This window comes from Felis catus, chromosome D1, assembly GCF_018350175.1.
Source record: "Felis catus isolate Fca126 chromosome D1, F.catus_Fca126_mat1.0, whole genome shotgun sequence".
Taxonomy (NCBI): domain Eukaryota; kingdom Metazoa; phylum Chordata; class Mammalia; order Carnivora; family Felidae; genus Felis; species Felis catus.
In genome coordinates, this window is record NC_058377.1 from 88,298,485 (window position 1) to 88,314,295 (window position 15,811).

Here is a 15,811-nt window from a genome sequence, read left to right on the forward strand (position 1 = left end):
GGTTCCCTGTTCTCCACATCCTCACCAACACCTGTTGTTTCTTGTGTTGTGAATTTTAGCCATTCTGATGGGCATGAGGTGGTATCTCTTCATGGTTTTGATTTGTATTTCCTTGATGATGAGTGACATTGAGCATCTTTTCATGTGTCTGCTAGTCATCTGGATGTCTTCTTTGGAAAAATGTCTTAATGTTTTCTGCCCGTTTCTTAACTAGATTATTTATTTTTTGGGTGTTGAGTTTGACAAGTTCTTTATAGATTTTGGATACTAACCCTTTATCAGATATGTCATTTGCAAATATATTCTCCTATTGCATAGGCCGCTTTTTCATTTTGTTGCTTATTTCCTTCACTGTGCAGAAGCTTTTTATCTTGATGAAGTCCCAAAAATTCATTTTTGCTTTTGTTTACCTTGCCTCCAGTGATGTGTCTGGTAAGTAGTTGTTGCAGCCAAGGCCTGTGTTCTCCTTTAGGATTTTGATGTTTTCTTGTCTCACATTTAGGTATTTCATCCATTTTGAATTTATTTTTGGGTATGGTGTAAAAAAGCGGCCCATTTTCCTTCTTCTACGTGTCGCTGTCTAGTTCTCCCAACACCATTTGTTCAAGAGACTGTCTTTTTTCCATTGCATATTCTTTCCTCCTTTGTCAAAGACTAGTTGACCATATAGTTGTGGGCCCATTTCTGGATTTTCTATTCTAGTCCACTGATCTATGTGTCTTTTTTTTTTTTTTTTTTTGGTGCCAGTACCATCCTGTCTTGATGACTAGAACTTTGTAATACAGCTTGAAGTCCAGAATCCTGATGCCTCCAGCTTTGCTTTTCTTTTTCAGGATTGCTTTGGCTATTCAAGGTCTTTTGTGGTTCCATACAAATTTTAGGATTGTTTTTTTCTAGCTCTGAAAAATGCTGGTGGTATTTTGATAGGGATTGCATTAAATGTGCAGATTGCTTTGGGTAGTATAGACATTGTAACAATATCTGTTCTTCTAGTTCATGAACATGGAATGTATTTCTTTGTATTCTCTTCAATGTCTTTCACAAGTGTTCCACAGTTTTCAGAATACAGATCTTGTACCTCTTTGATTAGGTGTATTCCTAGGTATCTTATGGTTTTGGGTACAATTGTAAATGGGATGAATTCCTTGATTTCTTTTGCTGCTGCCTCGTTATTGGTGTGTAGAAATGCAACAGATTTCTGTATGTTGATTTTATACCCTGTGTCTTTGCTGAATTCATGTATTGGTTGTAACAATCTTTAGGTGGAGTCTTTCGGGTTTTCTACATGGAGTATCACGTTGTCTGAAAATAGTGTAAGTTTGACTTCTTTGCCAATTTGGATGCCTTTTTATTTCCTTTTGTTGTCTGATTGCTGAGGCTAAGACAGCAAGACTATGTTAAATAGTAATGGTGAGAGTGGACATCCCTGTCCTGTTCCTGACCATAGAGGAAAAAGCTCTCAGTTTTTCCCCATTGAGGGTGATATTAGTTGTGGGTCTTTTGTATATGGCCTTTATGATTTTGAAGTATGGTCCATCTATTCTTTCTTTGGTGAGGATTTTTTATGAAGAATGGATGCTCTATTTTGTCAAATGCTTTTTCTGCATCTATTAAGAGGGTCATATAATTCTTTTATTAATGTGATGTATCATGTTGATTGATTGGTGAATATTGAACCACCCCTGAAGCCCGGGAATAAATCCCACTTGATTGTGGTGAATAATTCTTTTAATGTACTGTTGGATTCAATTTGCTAGTATCTTGTGGAGAATTTTTACATCTATGTTCATCAGGGATATTGGCCTTAATTCTTTTTAGTAGGTTACTTATTTGGTTTTAGAATCAAGGTAATGCTGGCCTTGTAGAAGGAGTTTGGAAGTTTTCTTTCCATTTCTATTTTTCGAAACAATTTGAGAAGAATAGGTGTTAGCTATGCTTTATTTTTTTTTTTAATTTTTTTTTCAATGTTTATTTATTTTTGGGACAGAGAGAGACAGAGCATGAACGGGGGAGGGGCAGAGAGAGAGGGAGACACAGAATCGGAAACAGGCTCCAGGCTCTGAGCCATCAGCCCAGAGCCTGACGTGGGGCTCGAACTCACAGACCGCGAGATCGTGACCTGGCTGAAGTTGGACGCTTAACCGACTGCGCCACCCAGGCGCCCCGGTGTTAGCTATGCTTTAAATATTTGGTAGAATTCCCCTGGAAAGCCATCTGGCCCTGGGCTTTTGTTTTTTGGGAGCTTTTTAATTAATGATTCCATTTCTTTTCCGGTTATGGGTCTGTTCAAATTTTCTATTTCTTTCTGTTTCAGCTTTGGTAGTTTGTATGTTTCCAGGAATTTGTCCATTTCTTCCAGATTTCCCAGTTTGTTGGCATATAATTTTTCATAATATTCTCTTACAATTGTTTGTATTTCTTTAGTGTTGGTTGTGATCTCTCCTCTTTCATTCATGATTTTATCTATCTGGGTACTTTCTCTTTTCTTTTTGATAAGCCTGGCGAGGCACTTATCAATTTGATTAATTATTTCAAAGAACCAGCTCTTAGTTTCATTGATATGTTCTACTGGGTTTTTTTTTGTTTGTTTCTATATCATTTATTTCTCCTCTAATCTTTATTATTTCCCTTCTTCTGATGAATTTAGGCTTTAGTTGCTGTTCCTTTTCTGTCTCTTTTCGGTGTACGGTTAGGCTGTATATTTGAAACTTTTCTTGCTTCTTGAGGTATTGCAATATACATCCTTCTTAGGACAGACTTTACTGCATCCCAAAGATTTTGGACTGTCATGTTTTCATTTTCATTTGCTTCATGTAATTTTTATTTCTTCTTTTATTTCCTGGTTGATCGTTCATTCTTTAGTAGGATGTTCTTTAGCCTCCATGTATTTGAGGTCTTTCCAATATTGTTTCTTGTAATTGATTTCAAGTTTCAGAGTGTTATTGTCTGAAAGTATGCATGGTATGATCTCAATCTTATTATGCTTATTGAGGGCTGATTTGTGACCCATTCTGTGATCTTTTCTGGAGAATGTTCCATGTGCACTTGAAAAGAATGTGTATTCTGCTGCTTTAGGATAAAATATTCTGAATATATCTGTTAAGTCCATCTGATCTAGTGTGTCATTCAAAGCCATTGTTCCCTTGTTGATTTCCTGCTTAGATGATCTTTGCATTGATATAAGTGAGATGTTAAAGTCCCCTACTATTATTGTAATTTTTTTTTTTGAGAGAGAGCGAGAGAGCATGAGCATGAGTGTGAGTGGGGGAGGGGTGGAGGGAGAGGGAGAGGGAGAATCTTAGGCAGGCTCCATGCTCACCATGAAGCATGAAGTGGGGCTCAATCTCATGACTGTGAGATCATGACCTGAGCCAAAATCAAGAGTCAGATGTTTAACCAACTGAGCCACTTAGGAGCCCCCCATTACTGTATTATTATCATTGAGTTTTTTTTATGCTTGGGATTGATTTATATATTTGTGTGCTTCAAGTTGGGGGCATGTTTACAATTGTTAGATGTTCTTGATTATGAGGCATTAATTATGATATAATGCCTTTATTCATCTCTTATCACAGTCTTTGTTTTAAAATCTAGTTTGATTGATATAAGTATGGCTACTCTGGCTTTCTTTTGATGTCCATTAGCATAATAGATGGTTCTTCATCCCCTCACTTTCAGTATGCAGGTGTCTTTAGGTCTAAAATGAGTCTCTTGTAGGCAGCATATAGATGGTTTTTTTTTGTTTTGTTTTGTTTTGTTTTATTTTTATTTTTTTAGAGAGAGAGAGAGAGAGAAAGAATAAGTGGGGGAGAGGAGCAGAGAGAGAGGGAGAGAGAATTGTAAGCAGGCTCTATACTCAACACAGAGCTTGACATGGGGCTTGATCTCACAACCCTGAAATCAAGACCTGAGCCAAAATCAAGAGTCAGATGTTTAACCAACTGAGCCACCCAGGTCCCCAAGGTGGTTCTTTTTTTTTTTTTTTTTAATCATCCATTCTGATACCCTATGTCTTTTGATTGGAGCATTTAGTCCATTTATATTCAGAGTGACTACTGATAGATATGAATTTAGTGCCATTGTATTGCCTGCAAAGTTGGGTGTTTCTGGTCTTTGTTGCTTTTGGTCTTTTTATTCCCCACTCAAAGAGTACCCTTAAATATTTCTCGCAGGACTGGTTTAGTGGTCACAAACTCCTTTAGTTTTTGTTTGTCTAGGATACTCTTTATCTCTTCTTCTATTCCGAATGACAGCCTTGCTGGATAAAGCATCTTGATTGCATATTTTTCCCATTCAGCACGTTGAATATATCCTGCCACTCCCTTTTGGCCTGCCAAGTTTCTGTGGACAGATCTGCTGAGAACCTGATCTGTCTTCCCTTGCAGGTTAAGGACTTTTTCCCCCTTACTGATTTCAGGCTTCTTTCCTTGTCCTTGTATTTTGTGAATTTGACTGTGATACGTCTTGGTGATGGCCAGCTTTTGTTGAATTTAATGGGAGTTCTCTGTGCTTCTTGGGTTTCAATGTCTCCTTCTCCAGATTAGGGAAGTTTTTGCTATAATTTGGTCAAATAAGCCTTTTGCTCCTTTTTCTCTCTCTTCATCTTCTGGGAGTCCTATGATATGAATGTTATTTTGCTTTGAGGAGTCACTGACTTCTCTAAGTCTACCTTCATGATCCAATACCTTTCTTTCCCTCTCCTTTTCAGCTTCATTATTTTCCATAATTTTATTTTCTATATCACTGATTCATTCCTCTGCTTCACCCATCCTCACTGTCATGACATCCATGGGTTTGCATCTCAGTTATAGCATTTTAATTTTGGCCTAACTAGATTTTAGTTTTTATTTGTGCAGTAAGAAATTCTCTAGTGTCTTCTATGCTTTTTTAAAGCCCAGTTAGTATCCTTGCAATTGTTATTTTAAATTATAGTTCAGACACCTTACTTATATCTGTATTGATTAAATCACTGGCCATTACTTCTTCCTGTTCTTTCTTTTGGGGTGAATTCCTATGTATTGTCATTTTGCCCAGGGAAAGAAAAGGAAAAAAAAGGGAAGTTAAATCATAGGTGTGTTTTGGTCTGCTAATTAAAAGAAACTAGATTCAGGGACGCCTGGGTGGCTCAGTTGGTTAAGTGTCTGATTGGCTCAGGTCATGATCTTGCGGTCAGTGAGCTTGAGGCCCGTGTCGGGCTCTGTGCTAACAGCTCAGAGCCTGGAGCCTGCTTCAGATTCTGTGTGTGCGTCTCTCTCTGCCCCTCCCCTGCTCATGCTCTCTCTCTCTCTCTCTCTCTCTCTCTCTCTCAAAAATAAAAAAAAAATTTAAAAAATTAAAAAAAAGAAGCTAGATCCAAAAATAAAAAAATAAATGAAAAAAAATTTAAAGGCAAGAAATCTAGATCCTTAGTGTGTTTTTGTCTACTTGTTAAAAGAAGCTAGATCTAAAAAATAAAAAAAAATAACTAAAAGCAAAAATAAAAATAAAATAATGATGAAATGAAAATAAAAAGGAAGTTAGATCCTATTTCCCCTAGAGCTGAAGTTTGCAGCACTCTATAATCAGTAGATTTGATGCATGCCAGCAGTATGCTGGTCTTCTGGGGCAGAGGCCTGTGGTGCTGATTATCAGGCAGACTTGCCTGCTGGAGAGGCAACTGCAGGACGCAGAGGGGTGAGGCTTGGTATAAGCGGTTTGGTACAAGCCACTTGGTGGCTCTGTTTTGCTCCCCGAAGTTGGTCAGTGCTGATGGGCCGGGTGAAAATGGGGTGGCCCTGCTCTCTCATCCCCGGAGCAGGGAGCTCCCCCCCACCGATCTTCAGGAAGCCTTCACAGATGAGCAAACAATCACCTCTCTGTGTCCTTGGCTTCCACCAGATCCCCTCCTTCACCCTGCCTGGGTCTGAGGTGTCCGCCTGCCAGGGGCACAGCAATCCTGTGTCTTATCTCAGGTACATGGCTCAGCTTAAAAACTCCAAATTTTAGAGATCCTGAGGGAGGGTCTCGCTGCACTGTAGCTGTTTGCCAGTTTGTCCCAGAAATTGTGCAACTGTGCAGCAATTCAGAGTTTATGGTAAAGGGCAGCAGGAAGCTGGCAGAAAGTCTCGCTGCCCTCAGCCAGCATCCCCATTCCTATATTAGTGAACAGAGCAGCTCACTGGTGCCCACCGGGTCTTTTGCCCCTGGAGTGCTCATGCCCCCTCTCCCAAATGCCTTCCAAGCAGGGGAAATGCCTCTCCCCTTGCAACCTAGGGTATCCTTAGACCACGCTGCCTGCTGTTGGGTCTTTACCTTCCTTCCCACTGGAGCCCCACCAAGTGCAACCCCGGCGATGGTGTGGACCTCTGAAATGTCAGACTCTGCACTCCACTGTTTATAAAAAACCTGTGGTATTCAGCCCCTCTCTTTTTTTCCAGTCAATGGTTTTGGGGAAGAGTTTTTCTTGTGCAATTGCCCCATTGTACTTTCTCTCTCTCTCCCTCTCTGTCTGTCTCTCTGTCTCTCTCCTCTGTGTGATCAGGGCTTCCTCCCCATCGCAACATCCGCAACTCTTCCCTCCACCAAATCAACTCTCTGCAGTTCCTACCTTCCACGATATGGTGTTTTTTTATTCACCCCAGTTATTCAGTTTTACTCTCAATCCTCAGATCAATTTCTTGGGTGTTCAAAATGATTTTATATTTATCTAGCTGTGTTCTAGGGATGAGGCCAGCATAGGCTCTCCCTACTCCCATGCCATCTTAACGCCTCCTCACTTCAGTTGTATTCTAAGAATGTGGGACACTCACCTCAGATCTTTCTGTATTCCTGCATGCTTTGTGGCAGGCAGAACAATGTTGAAATTGAGATGTGACCTCCAGAGCCTGGTTTGAATCCTGGCCCCAGCACTAACTAGCTATGTGACTTTAGGAGGTTACTTAGGCTTTCTTTTCTTTCTTTCTTATTCTTATTCTTATTTTTTTTGAGAGAGAGAGAGAGAGAGAGGGAGAGGGAGAATCCCACAAAAGGGGCAGAGAGAGTGAGAATGAGAGCGTGAGAGAGAGCAGGGCTCACCTGGGGCTCGTGTTTTTACACGGAGCAGGGCTGAAGCTCACCAGAAGCAGGGCTCGAACTCACCTGGATGGGGCTCGTGCTTACCCAATGTGGGACTTGAACTCAACAACTGTGAGATCACGACCTGAGTTGAAGTCAGATGCTTAATGACTGAGCCACCCAGGCATCCTAGGAGGTTACTTAGTCTTTCTATATCTCAGTGTCATATGTAGAGTGAAGATAATAAGAGTTCACCCTTTATGGGGTTGTTGTAAGGATTAGATAGGTTAACACTGAGAAACACCTTTACAGTGGAGACTGGGACATAGTAGGAATGATATAAATGCTTACTAAATAAATAAATAAAATAAGTTTGAGGTGATGGCTATGTGGAACAAGGTTTGGTTTAGGGCAGTGTTCTAAATATTCATCACAATGTGAACCCAGAGTTACACCTGCAGTGGTCAGAGGCAGTCTCTTCACTATATAGGGGTGGCTATAATATAATATGCTTCTTGTACAGCTAGGCATGGTCATGTGACCAAATTCCAACCAAGGGAATGTGAGCAGAAATCAAGTGTGCCATTTCTAGGTTGTGCCCTCAAAAGGGACAGATGTGTGCTCCATTTGCTCCTTTGCTTCCCTTCTCATGGTTGGCATGCAGTCATGACCAAGTGAGGGGGGACAGCCGCCTTAGACTCAGCGATGAAGGCCTCATTTTTTTTTTTTTTAATTTTTTTTTTTTTTCAACGTTTATTTATTTTTGGGACAGAGAGAGACAGAGCATGAACGGGGGAGGGGCAGAGAGAGAGGGAGACACAGAATCGGAAACAGGCTCCAGGCTCCGAGCCATCAGCCCAGAGCCTGACGCGGGGCTCGAACTCACGGACCGCGAGATCGTGACCTGGCTGAAGTCGGACGCTCAACCGACTGCGCCACCCAGGCGCCCCTGAAGGCCTCATTTTTGAGGACGGCTTAGTTGCCTAACCAGTCGTGCCATCTAGGTCTGAGATGTTTTGTGTGAGAGCAATAAACTTTTACATTGTTGAAGCCACAGTATTTGGGGAGGTCCTTTTCATTATGGCTGCTTAGACTATACATACTACAGAAGGTATTGATAGCTAATTGACTAATATCTTATTAATATCTAGAAGCTTCAAAGACTTGGTGGAGGTCACACAGTTTGTAAGAAGCCATAGTGGGATTCAAATCCCACTGCTCTGGTGCTAGAGTTGAGACCTTTAACTGTGCATCATGTTGTTTTGCCCCTTGAAGCCCTGCTGGTCTATGATCTGGGTTTTGGGAAAGAAGATAAGAGAGAGACCCTCCTCTTGGTCTACAGCCCCAGCTACAACCAGTAGTTCCACTCAGCATGTATAATTTATAACTATTCACTTCTCCATAGATGCGTAAGTGTGTGGTCTCAAGCTATATTGAATGCATTGATTTATCTATGAGGATCTGTCATTTTTTTTGAATTGTCGGACTTTAAGAACCCATGTCTGGTTTCTGCATACAGACTTAAGCCCGGAGTCAAGCACAAATACAACACTTAACAGCACATACAAAGGGGGCAGTCAAAATATCTCAAAGACAGCAGCCCTGGAAAACAACTCAAGCCAGGCATAGCAATCCCAGTAGTTAACATGACAGATTTGCACAGGCCATGCAGGATCCCAGATGAGGAGGAAAAGTGGGTGAGCAGCAGAAGTCAAAGCCAGTCTGAGTCAGATACAGAGGCCAGCGTGCTTCGGCAAACTTCGAAAAGGCTGAACTCCAGCCGCAAATGTTTGCTTGCTCTGCCTATACTATTCAAGGTATCACAATACCATCAGTGATGATGTCAGACTTTCGAGAAAGAATGGAAGAAATATCTTTGGCTTTCTGTGGTCGCAGTGGGGCTAAGATAATGCTTATTCTTGGCACTATACCTAACAGCTGTTCATCCTTCAAGGTTCATTTGGCCTTTATTTCTTGAGGAAGCCTCTCACGACCTCTCAAGTTCAGGTTAGGTGACCTTCTCTGATACCACTGCAGCAGCTGTATTTTCTTCCTCAGAGCACTCTTCACATCATGTTATTTCCTGGCTTTTTGCTTGTTTTTGCCTATCCCCATCTCTTCACTACTATGTTCCCAAAGTCAAGCACACAGAGTGCATAGGACATTGTAGCCACTCACCAGATGGAATGAATCTCATGGGGGTAGGTGGAAATCGCTGAATATAATGCGAGAGGTGTTGTCCTTTCTGAACAATCTAATAAAATATGCAATGTATAGGTACCTAGAATCTAACAACTTATCCATCTTTAAAATTTTATTTCCAGTCCTTACTCTCAGTGCTGGTGAATGTCAACTATTTCAAGTTTTGCAGAAAAAACTGACAGTATGTCACAAGGGACTTCAAATATGCATATGATTTGAACCAAAAATTACTTCTAGAAGTAGGTCCTAAGGAAGTAAGTACAAATACAAATAGAGGAAGGATGTTCACTATACTGTTATTTATAGTAGGAAAAAATTAAATGTTTCCAGTAAGGGAATGTGTAAATAAGGGATCGGTCCTTTGATTGCACATTGTGCAGGCATGAGGGCAAAAAAAAACACACTTTGGAAGAATATTTAAAGACTCAGGAACAATTTCATTCCATAATATTAAGTAAAAGAAGCAGGACTTTGGACATGGTTGATGTGCCACGGTGCCAGAGAGGTGGCAACAAGGTGGTGGACAGGGAGTTTGGGGATGTGTGGCAAAGGAGTTTTCCATCAGGAATAAGAAATTTAAACAAAGGATGTGGTGACCTAACCATTCGCTTTCTTTTGCAGGGAGCATTCCTGAGGGACAGCCTTTGCATTTCAAGAAAACTGGAGAGTCCGCAAAATTACAAGAAATTCCTACGGTAGGAAAAGAAGGTTCAAACCTCATAGGAATCCCAGTTCACAGATGGATGCCTTGATAATCTGAAACATCTCTAGTGAGATGAAGAGGAAAGCTCAGGAAGCAATTTAGAAAAGCTAACCAGCTTTTGTCAGAAGAACAAGTTGATCAGCCATTGCCAGAACTATCTAGCACCGACCAGGCTTTGTCTGAAGAACATTGCAGAGGTGACCAGCTCAGCCAGAACAGCAGAGCAAAAGAGTAAACCTCATTACTATTCTAAAAAAAAAAAAAAAAAAGAGAGAGAGAAAAAGCATCAAATGGGAAAGCAGAAGAAAAACATGAATGAGTACAAGCTAAGTGTGCTGCTAAGAAACAAGAATTTGAGAGTAGAAAACGAGAGAGACAAAGTTCAAAGGCTCTACAAAATGAAAAAAAATGGAAGCGTTCAAAATGTTGAGCAAAAAGATTAAAAGGGGCCATCCAAACTTGAATTTACAAATGTAGTATCTTTAAAAAAAAAAAAATACAAGAAAAGAAACCTGTCAGATATTTTGTCCTTAATCAAGAGTTAACCTATCTGCTGTCTATTGAGTTCTTCTGCATATGTCATGTACCTCCAAACAATTAACTGAAGTTATCACCATAAACGGGAACGCTAAGCTACACTAAATATAACATGTCTAAGTATTTTTGTTCTTGTAAAGGAAAATTTTCTATATACGATCTACAGACTATACTTTGTTTCTTATTTGTTTGCCTGTGAGGAAAGTTGGCCTGAAGAATGGAAAGAGCCTTCTATCTGGGTGACAGGTTTAAGCCTGTAATGCTTTTGTATCACATGAAATTTGGGCCAAATCAAATGTTTTGAAAGTTAAAAAAAAAAAAAATCAGCTTGTGGGCAAAGGCAGCACTACTTTTGTGGTCCTGCAAATTTCCACTGTGGTCTGTTGGGTGGGTAGGATGTCCCGACTCTGGTCCTTCCCCATCAGCCTCTTCACCCCCTTCCCGAACAACTTCACTTCCTGTGTCCAGGCCAGTGAGGAGAGAGGGCAGGGAGACCCTCCCCCAGTATTAGCGGACCACGTAAGGAGAAGTCCTTCGTGCCATGGTCTTTTGGGGGCAGGGGGTGGCAGTAATCCTTCAGCTTTCATCCCCCTCGGGGCAAGGTGGTGGAAAAGCACCCAGGGTCTTCTCTGGGCGTGGGGGAAGGGCTCCAGAGCGCCTGCAGTGCCTCCCCGTCTCTGATGGTGTGTCCAGCGCTCAGACTGTTGTCAACTGTTGTTTGTATGAGCAAAATTATCTTTACTAAACAGATTTAATAGTTGGGGAAAAAAGCAGCACACAACAAATTACACATTCTGTATGATCCGTTATTAATCTCTCTCTCTCTCACACACACAGACACGCCCACACACACATTGCATACACAAGAGAACATATTGGTGGGAAAGATACCTATTTATTAGTACCTGTGGATAATTGTTTATTTTATATACTATTTTGTATTTCCAAGCCCTCGTTAGGAGGCATACATTACTTTTAAAATCAGAAAAAAAAAGTTAGGGTAATAACAAAATCCAAATTCTTATTTCTGTTTCCTTTTTTCAAACACCCAGATAAATAACATGGAACATGTAGCCTGGAAGAGAAAAAGCACATGGCTTTTTTCTCTCAGGATGTTCCAACTATGGCCATTAACAGACCTCAAAGGAGGTCTGGGCTACTTCCTCTTAAGTAATTGTTTTATTTATTTATTTATTTATTTATTTATTTATTTACTTACTTACTTATTTAAATGTTTATTTTTGAGAGAGAGAGAGACAGAGTGTGAGCAGGGGAGGGACAGAGAGAGAGAGAGAGAGAGAGAGAGAGAGAGAGAGAGAATCTGAAGCAGGCTCCAGGCTCTGAGCTGTCAGCACAGAGCCTGATGTGGGGCTCAAACGCATGAACTGTGAGATCGTGACCTGAGCCGAAGTTGGACACTTAACCGACTGAGCCACCCAGGGGCCCCAAGTAATTGTTCTTAGAGGAGAAGTAATGCGTGGAAAAGCAAAATAGGCAAAGTAGAAGGTATGTGCCTGTTTTACACATATAAACCCATATAGAACCATTGTCACTTTCTGCAAATTGGCTTTCCCTCTCCTGTCTGCTCAGGACTAGTCCACAGTGGGTTGAAAACATACACATACCATTCTGTGGCAGTGTTCACTGTCCTTCCCTCACAGGGCATTCTGGGTTGTGACACATCTCTTCTCTTTTACACTCTTCCTTTTTTCTACCCCTCTCTCTATCCCCAGGTTACTCCACAAGGCTATTGCGAAAAGAATGAAATCAAAATATGTGGAACATTCTCAGTCCCTCAGAGGGTGGGTGGAATTAGAATAGAAATAATTATCTCGGTTTCCATTACTTTTCATGCTGCGCTATATTATATACCCGTCATCCAACAAGACACAGTTCCTCCTCTATTTCAAATACCGATGAAAGAAAATTTGTCAATAAAGGTTCCTAGTTGAGTGCCCAGACTTTTGTCTTCAACATTTACTGTATGGCCTACTTTGTAAGTTTGGTTTTAGATTTGGTGAGATCAGGAACAATAACATTATGTTTTGTGCCAGTATATTTTATTTCACTGGGTTCTGAATAATCAGAGAACAGTATTTTCTAAATAACAATTGTATTCAATACCAATGAAAATATTCACGTGTTTGTATTAATAAAATATAAAAATCTGGGGCCAAATTTGTTTACTGAACCAATCATTTGGGATTACCTAGGAGTCAGATAGATTCAGTTTAATGTATTTTTAAACTAGGGCTGGTTTTTAGGAGTGTTCTCACTTAAACTATAATTAGGTTATAGTTGTAAAGCCAATGAGTGTAATGCTACCAGTGCGGCTAATATAAATTCATGGCCATTACTTGTAAGCACATACCTTATTTTAATGTACAAGATTTGACATGATCTAAAAATGTCTTGTCTCTCCATTTCTCTTTCACTGGAAATTCGTTAGGAATCCAAAACAACACTAAAGGAAACACAGAGAAAAAAAATAAACAGGACAATGTTCATATAGAGATCAAGGGTTAACACATGACTCCAGGCCTCTTTTCATTTACTTGGTTGAAATTTATCTTAGTCAACACAGAAAATGATTAGTTTGATCTTTTCAACATTTATTTATTCAACAAGCCATGAGCCCAGGAGATGAACGGGGCTAGAATCCTGGCTCTATCCTTTAATAGTTGTGTAATCTTGGACAAGTTACTTATTTAACCTCTCCATGCCTCAGTCTCCTAAACTGTAAAATGAGGATAATATTAGCACCTAACTCATAGGGTTGTTGGGAGGGTGAAGTAAGCAGGTGCACACAAAAATCTTAGAAGACTCCTTGGCATGGAGTAAGTACTCAATAAATTCTAGGTGTGCAGAATACAACACAGAGCAAGATGTGGCCCCTGCCCTCATGGAGTTTATACTCTGGTGGCAGTAGGAATGAAGCGGGTAGCAAAAGACACCACACAAATCACACAGCTAATAGCATCTTTGCAGTTGTGTTAGGTGTAATGAAGGAAAAATAACAGGGCACTGAAGATCAGTTTTGGGAGCTGCTCTCTCAATGAACTGCAAAAGTTAAACTTGTAGGACTGAGATTCTTGATATCACACTTTTGTAAAATCAAGAACACCTGAAAGTTCCACTATCCTCTATCTACCCATTATATGTAGCTTTATTGAAAAATATCAAATGTAAAAGTTGAGCACCCCGAATTTGAAGATCGTATGCATCAAGGTAATATTTAAAGAGAAATCGTAGCACCTGAAGGGGGAAAATCATTCAATCCATTTGATAACAATGACAAATTAGTCAATAACTCAAGATTTAATTTTCCAATATGGCTCTTTAAAGACATAGAATTCTAAAATTCTTAGAGTTTTTCAAAATTCTTATTCTTAGAAAGGCAGGATAGCATAGTGGTTCAGGACCCAGGCCCCCAAGGATCTAGGTTCTGACATTTTGCTGGCTTTTAAGCTCCATTAGGTAAGTTCCTCCACCTCTCTTAAGCCTCAGATTCGTCATATTTCAAGCGGGGGATAATAAAACTTTCATCACGAGATTGAAAAATTAAACGATATAGTCTGGCAAACATCTAGCAGCATCTGGCACACAGCAGATAGTCCAAAACGGGGAACTTCTAAGCCGAAAGGGAACCTAAAAGGCTGAACTTCCTTCCTAAGGATTTTAGACCATGAAGACCCTTAAGAACTTGTCAATGTTTCATTTTTTCCGTGGAAATAGTCTGTGATCCAGGAAAATTAACGTGACATTTGAGATTACTGGAATTCATCCCAGGATTTCTGACTTACTAAAATGAGCTGAGATCGTGTTTACGCCTCCAAGTCCCACCCCGCAGCGCCTAAGCTTTTCCTCAGCAAAACAGGCAGGCCACCAACCGTCGCTTCGCGTGGCAGCCTGAAGGATGCTGATAACCGGGAGGCAAGATTGAGGGCCCCCTAAACGGGGCCCAGCCCCGGGTTCCCAAATCCCGCCGTTTGGGGGGCGAAAGGGCGGGGCTCCCCCGCTTTTCACACACCTCTCGGGCCTTTCCCAGCCCCCGGGTTGCGTCTCCCTCCCGGAGGCCCAGCGCCTGGCCCCCTCTTCTCCCGCCCATATTTGGCTTCCAATCCCATCCTGCCTGGCGCTCGAGCGGCCAATCAGGAGGCGGCCCTCCCTCGGGGGGACGGGGCGAGGGGCGGAGCTGAGTGGCGGAGCCTGCGGTCGCCTACTTCAGTCGCTCGGCGGTAGACCGGTTCTCCAGCGGAGGGTGGAGACGCGTCGCCGAGGCTGCCAGCAACGTTCTGCGAAGCCAGTCGGACACCATGGCGGACAGCCGGGATCCAGCCAGCGACCAGATGAAGCTCTGGAAGGAGCAGCGGGCCTCGCAGGTATACCCTGCGTCCCTCTAGCCGGCCTGAAGGTTTGCGCAGAGAGCTGGGCGTGGGCAAGTAACGGCCCGGCTTCTCCTGCGCTGCGGTGTGGAGAGGGGCAGTACCACTGATCACGGGCCGGGGTGGGCGCTGCTTGGGCGCTGCTTTCCTGTTTCGAAGGACTGTTCCATTCGTGGGGAGAAGGGGAGAGGTTTCTGGGGCTGGGGACACGCCTGCAGGATTTGTCGTCGGCCGCAGGGCGTGAGTGATTGGCTCCGATTTTTGCAATTCTGCCAGCTGGGACAGAGGTCGCAGCTTGAGGGAGGAATGAAGGCTCATGGGGAAAGAGGCAGAGAGCCGCAGCAAGAAAGGAAGTGGGGGCGGGGTGGGGGGAGTGGGAACGGGGCTCCAGCCTTGACCTTGATCTGGCAATAACTACAAGCTTCCATATTTGACGTGGGGGCAGGGATCGTGTTTTATCATCTCGATGTCCCCAACACTGCTCACGATACCAGATACTCGGTACGCACCGCATTGAACGACTAAACACTCCTAACATCCATTATTCCATTTGCATTTAAAAAACACCATGCCTGGGGCGCCTGGGTGGCGCAGTCGGTTAAGCGTCCGACTTCAGCCAAGTCACGATCTCGCGGTCCGTGAGTTTGAGCCCCGCGTCTGGAGCCTGTTTCCGATTCTGTGTCTCCCTCTCTCTCTGCCCCTCCCCCGTTCATGCTCTGTCTTTCTCTGTCCCAAAAATAAATAAACGTTGAAAAAAAAAATTAAAAAAAAAAAAAAAACAACACCATGCCTAACTTTGTAGAGCTAGAAGCGACAGTAGGGATTAATGGCGTTTATTCACACGTATTCTTTGAGAGCCTGCGTCATCACTGAGCCGAGACAAGGTGTACAAATGCCAGTGAGGCAAGAACTGTAGCATGGAGAAGCTCAAAGTCTAGTCAGGGAGACAACA

General features: G+C 42.1%; 1 protein-coding gene and 1 long non-coding RNA gene across 5 annotated transcripts in view; one reads left to right on the top strand and one right to left on the bottom strand.

Annotated features, from left to right (window-relative positions):
• LOC102901568 overlaps positions 1–14,625 on the bottom strand; it is a 52,148-nt gene extending 37,523 nt beyond the window's left edge. For 3 of the 4 annotated variants that reach the window (XR_002145816.3, XR_006586502.1, XR_006586504.1), the window contains exons 1-2: positions 14,278–14,537; positions 12,846–12,938 (exon numbers count right to left, since the gene is read on the bottom strand). This is a non-coding gene — a long non-coding RNA (uncharacterized LOC102901568). Of the gene's footprint in view, positions 1–12,845; positions 12,939–14,277 lie in introns of all 4 variants that reach the window. The other variant, XR_006586503.1, reaches the window with a different exon arrangement.
• Positions 14,626–14,669: 44 nt separating this feature from the next.
• Positions 14,670–15,811, top strand: part of CAT (catalase) — a 36,997-nt gene continuing 35,855 nt past the window's right edge. The window contains exon 1 of the mRNA XM_003993157.5: positions 14,670–14,856. Within this exon, the coding sequence (XP_003993206.1) occupies positions 14,791–14,856 (66 nt within the window). The 5' untranslated portion in view covers positions 14,670–14,790. The remainder of the gene's footprint in view (positions 14,857–15,811) is intronic.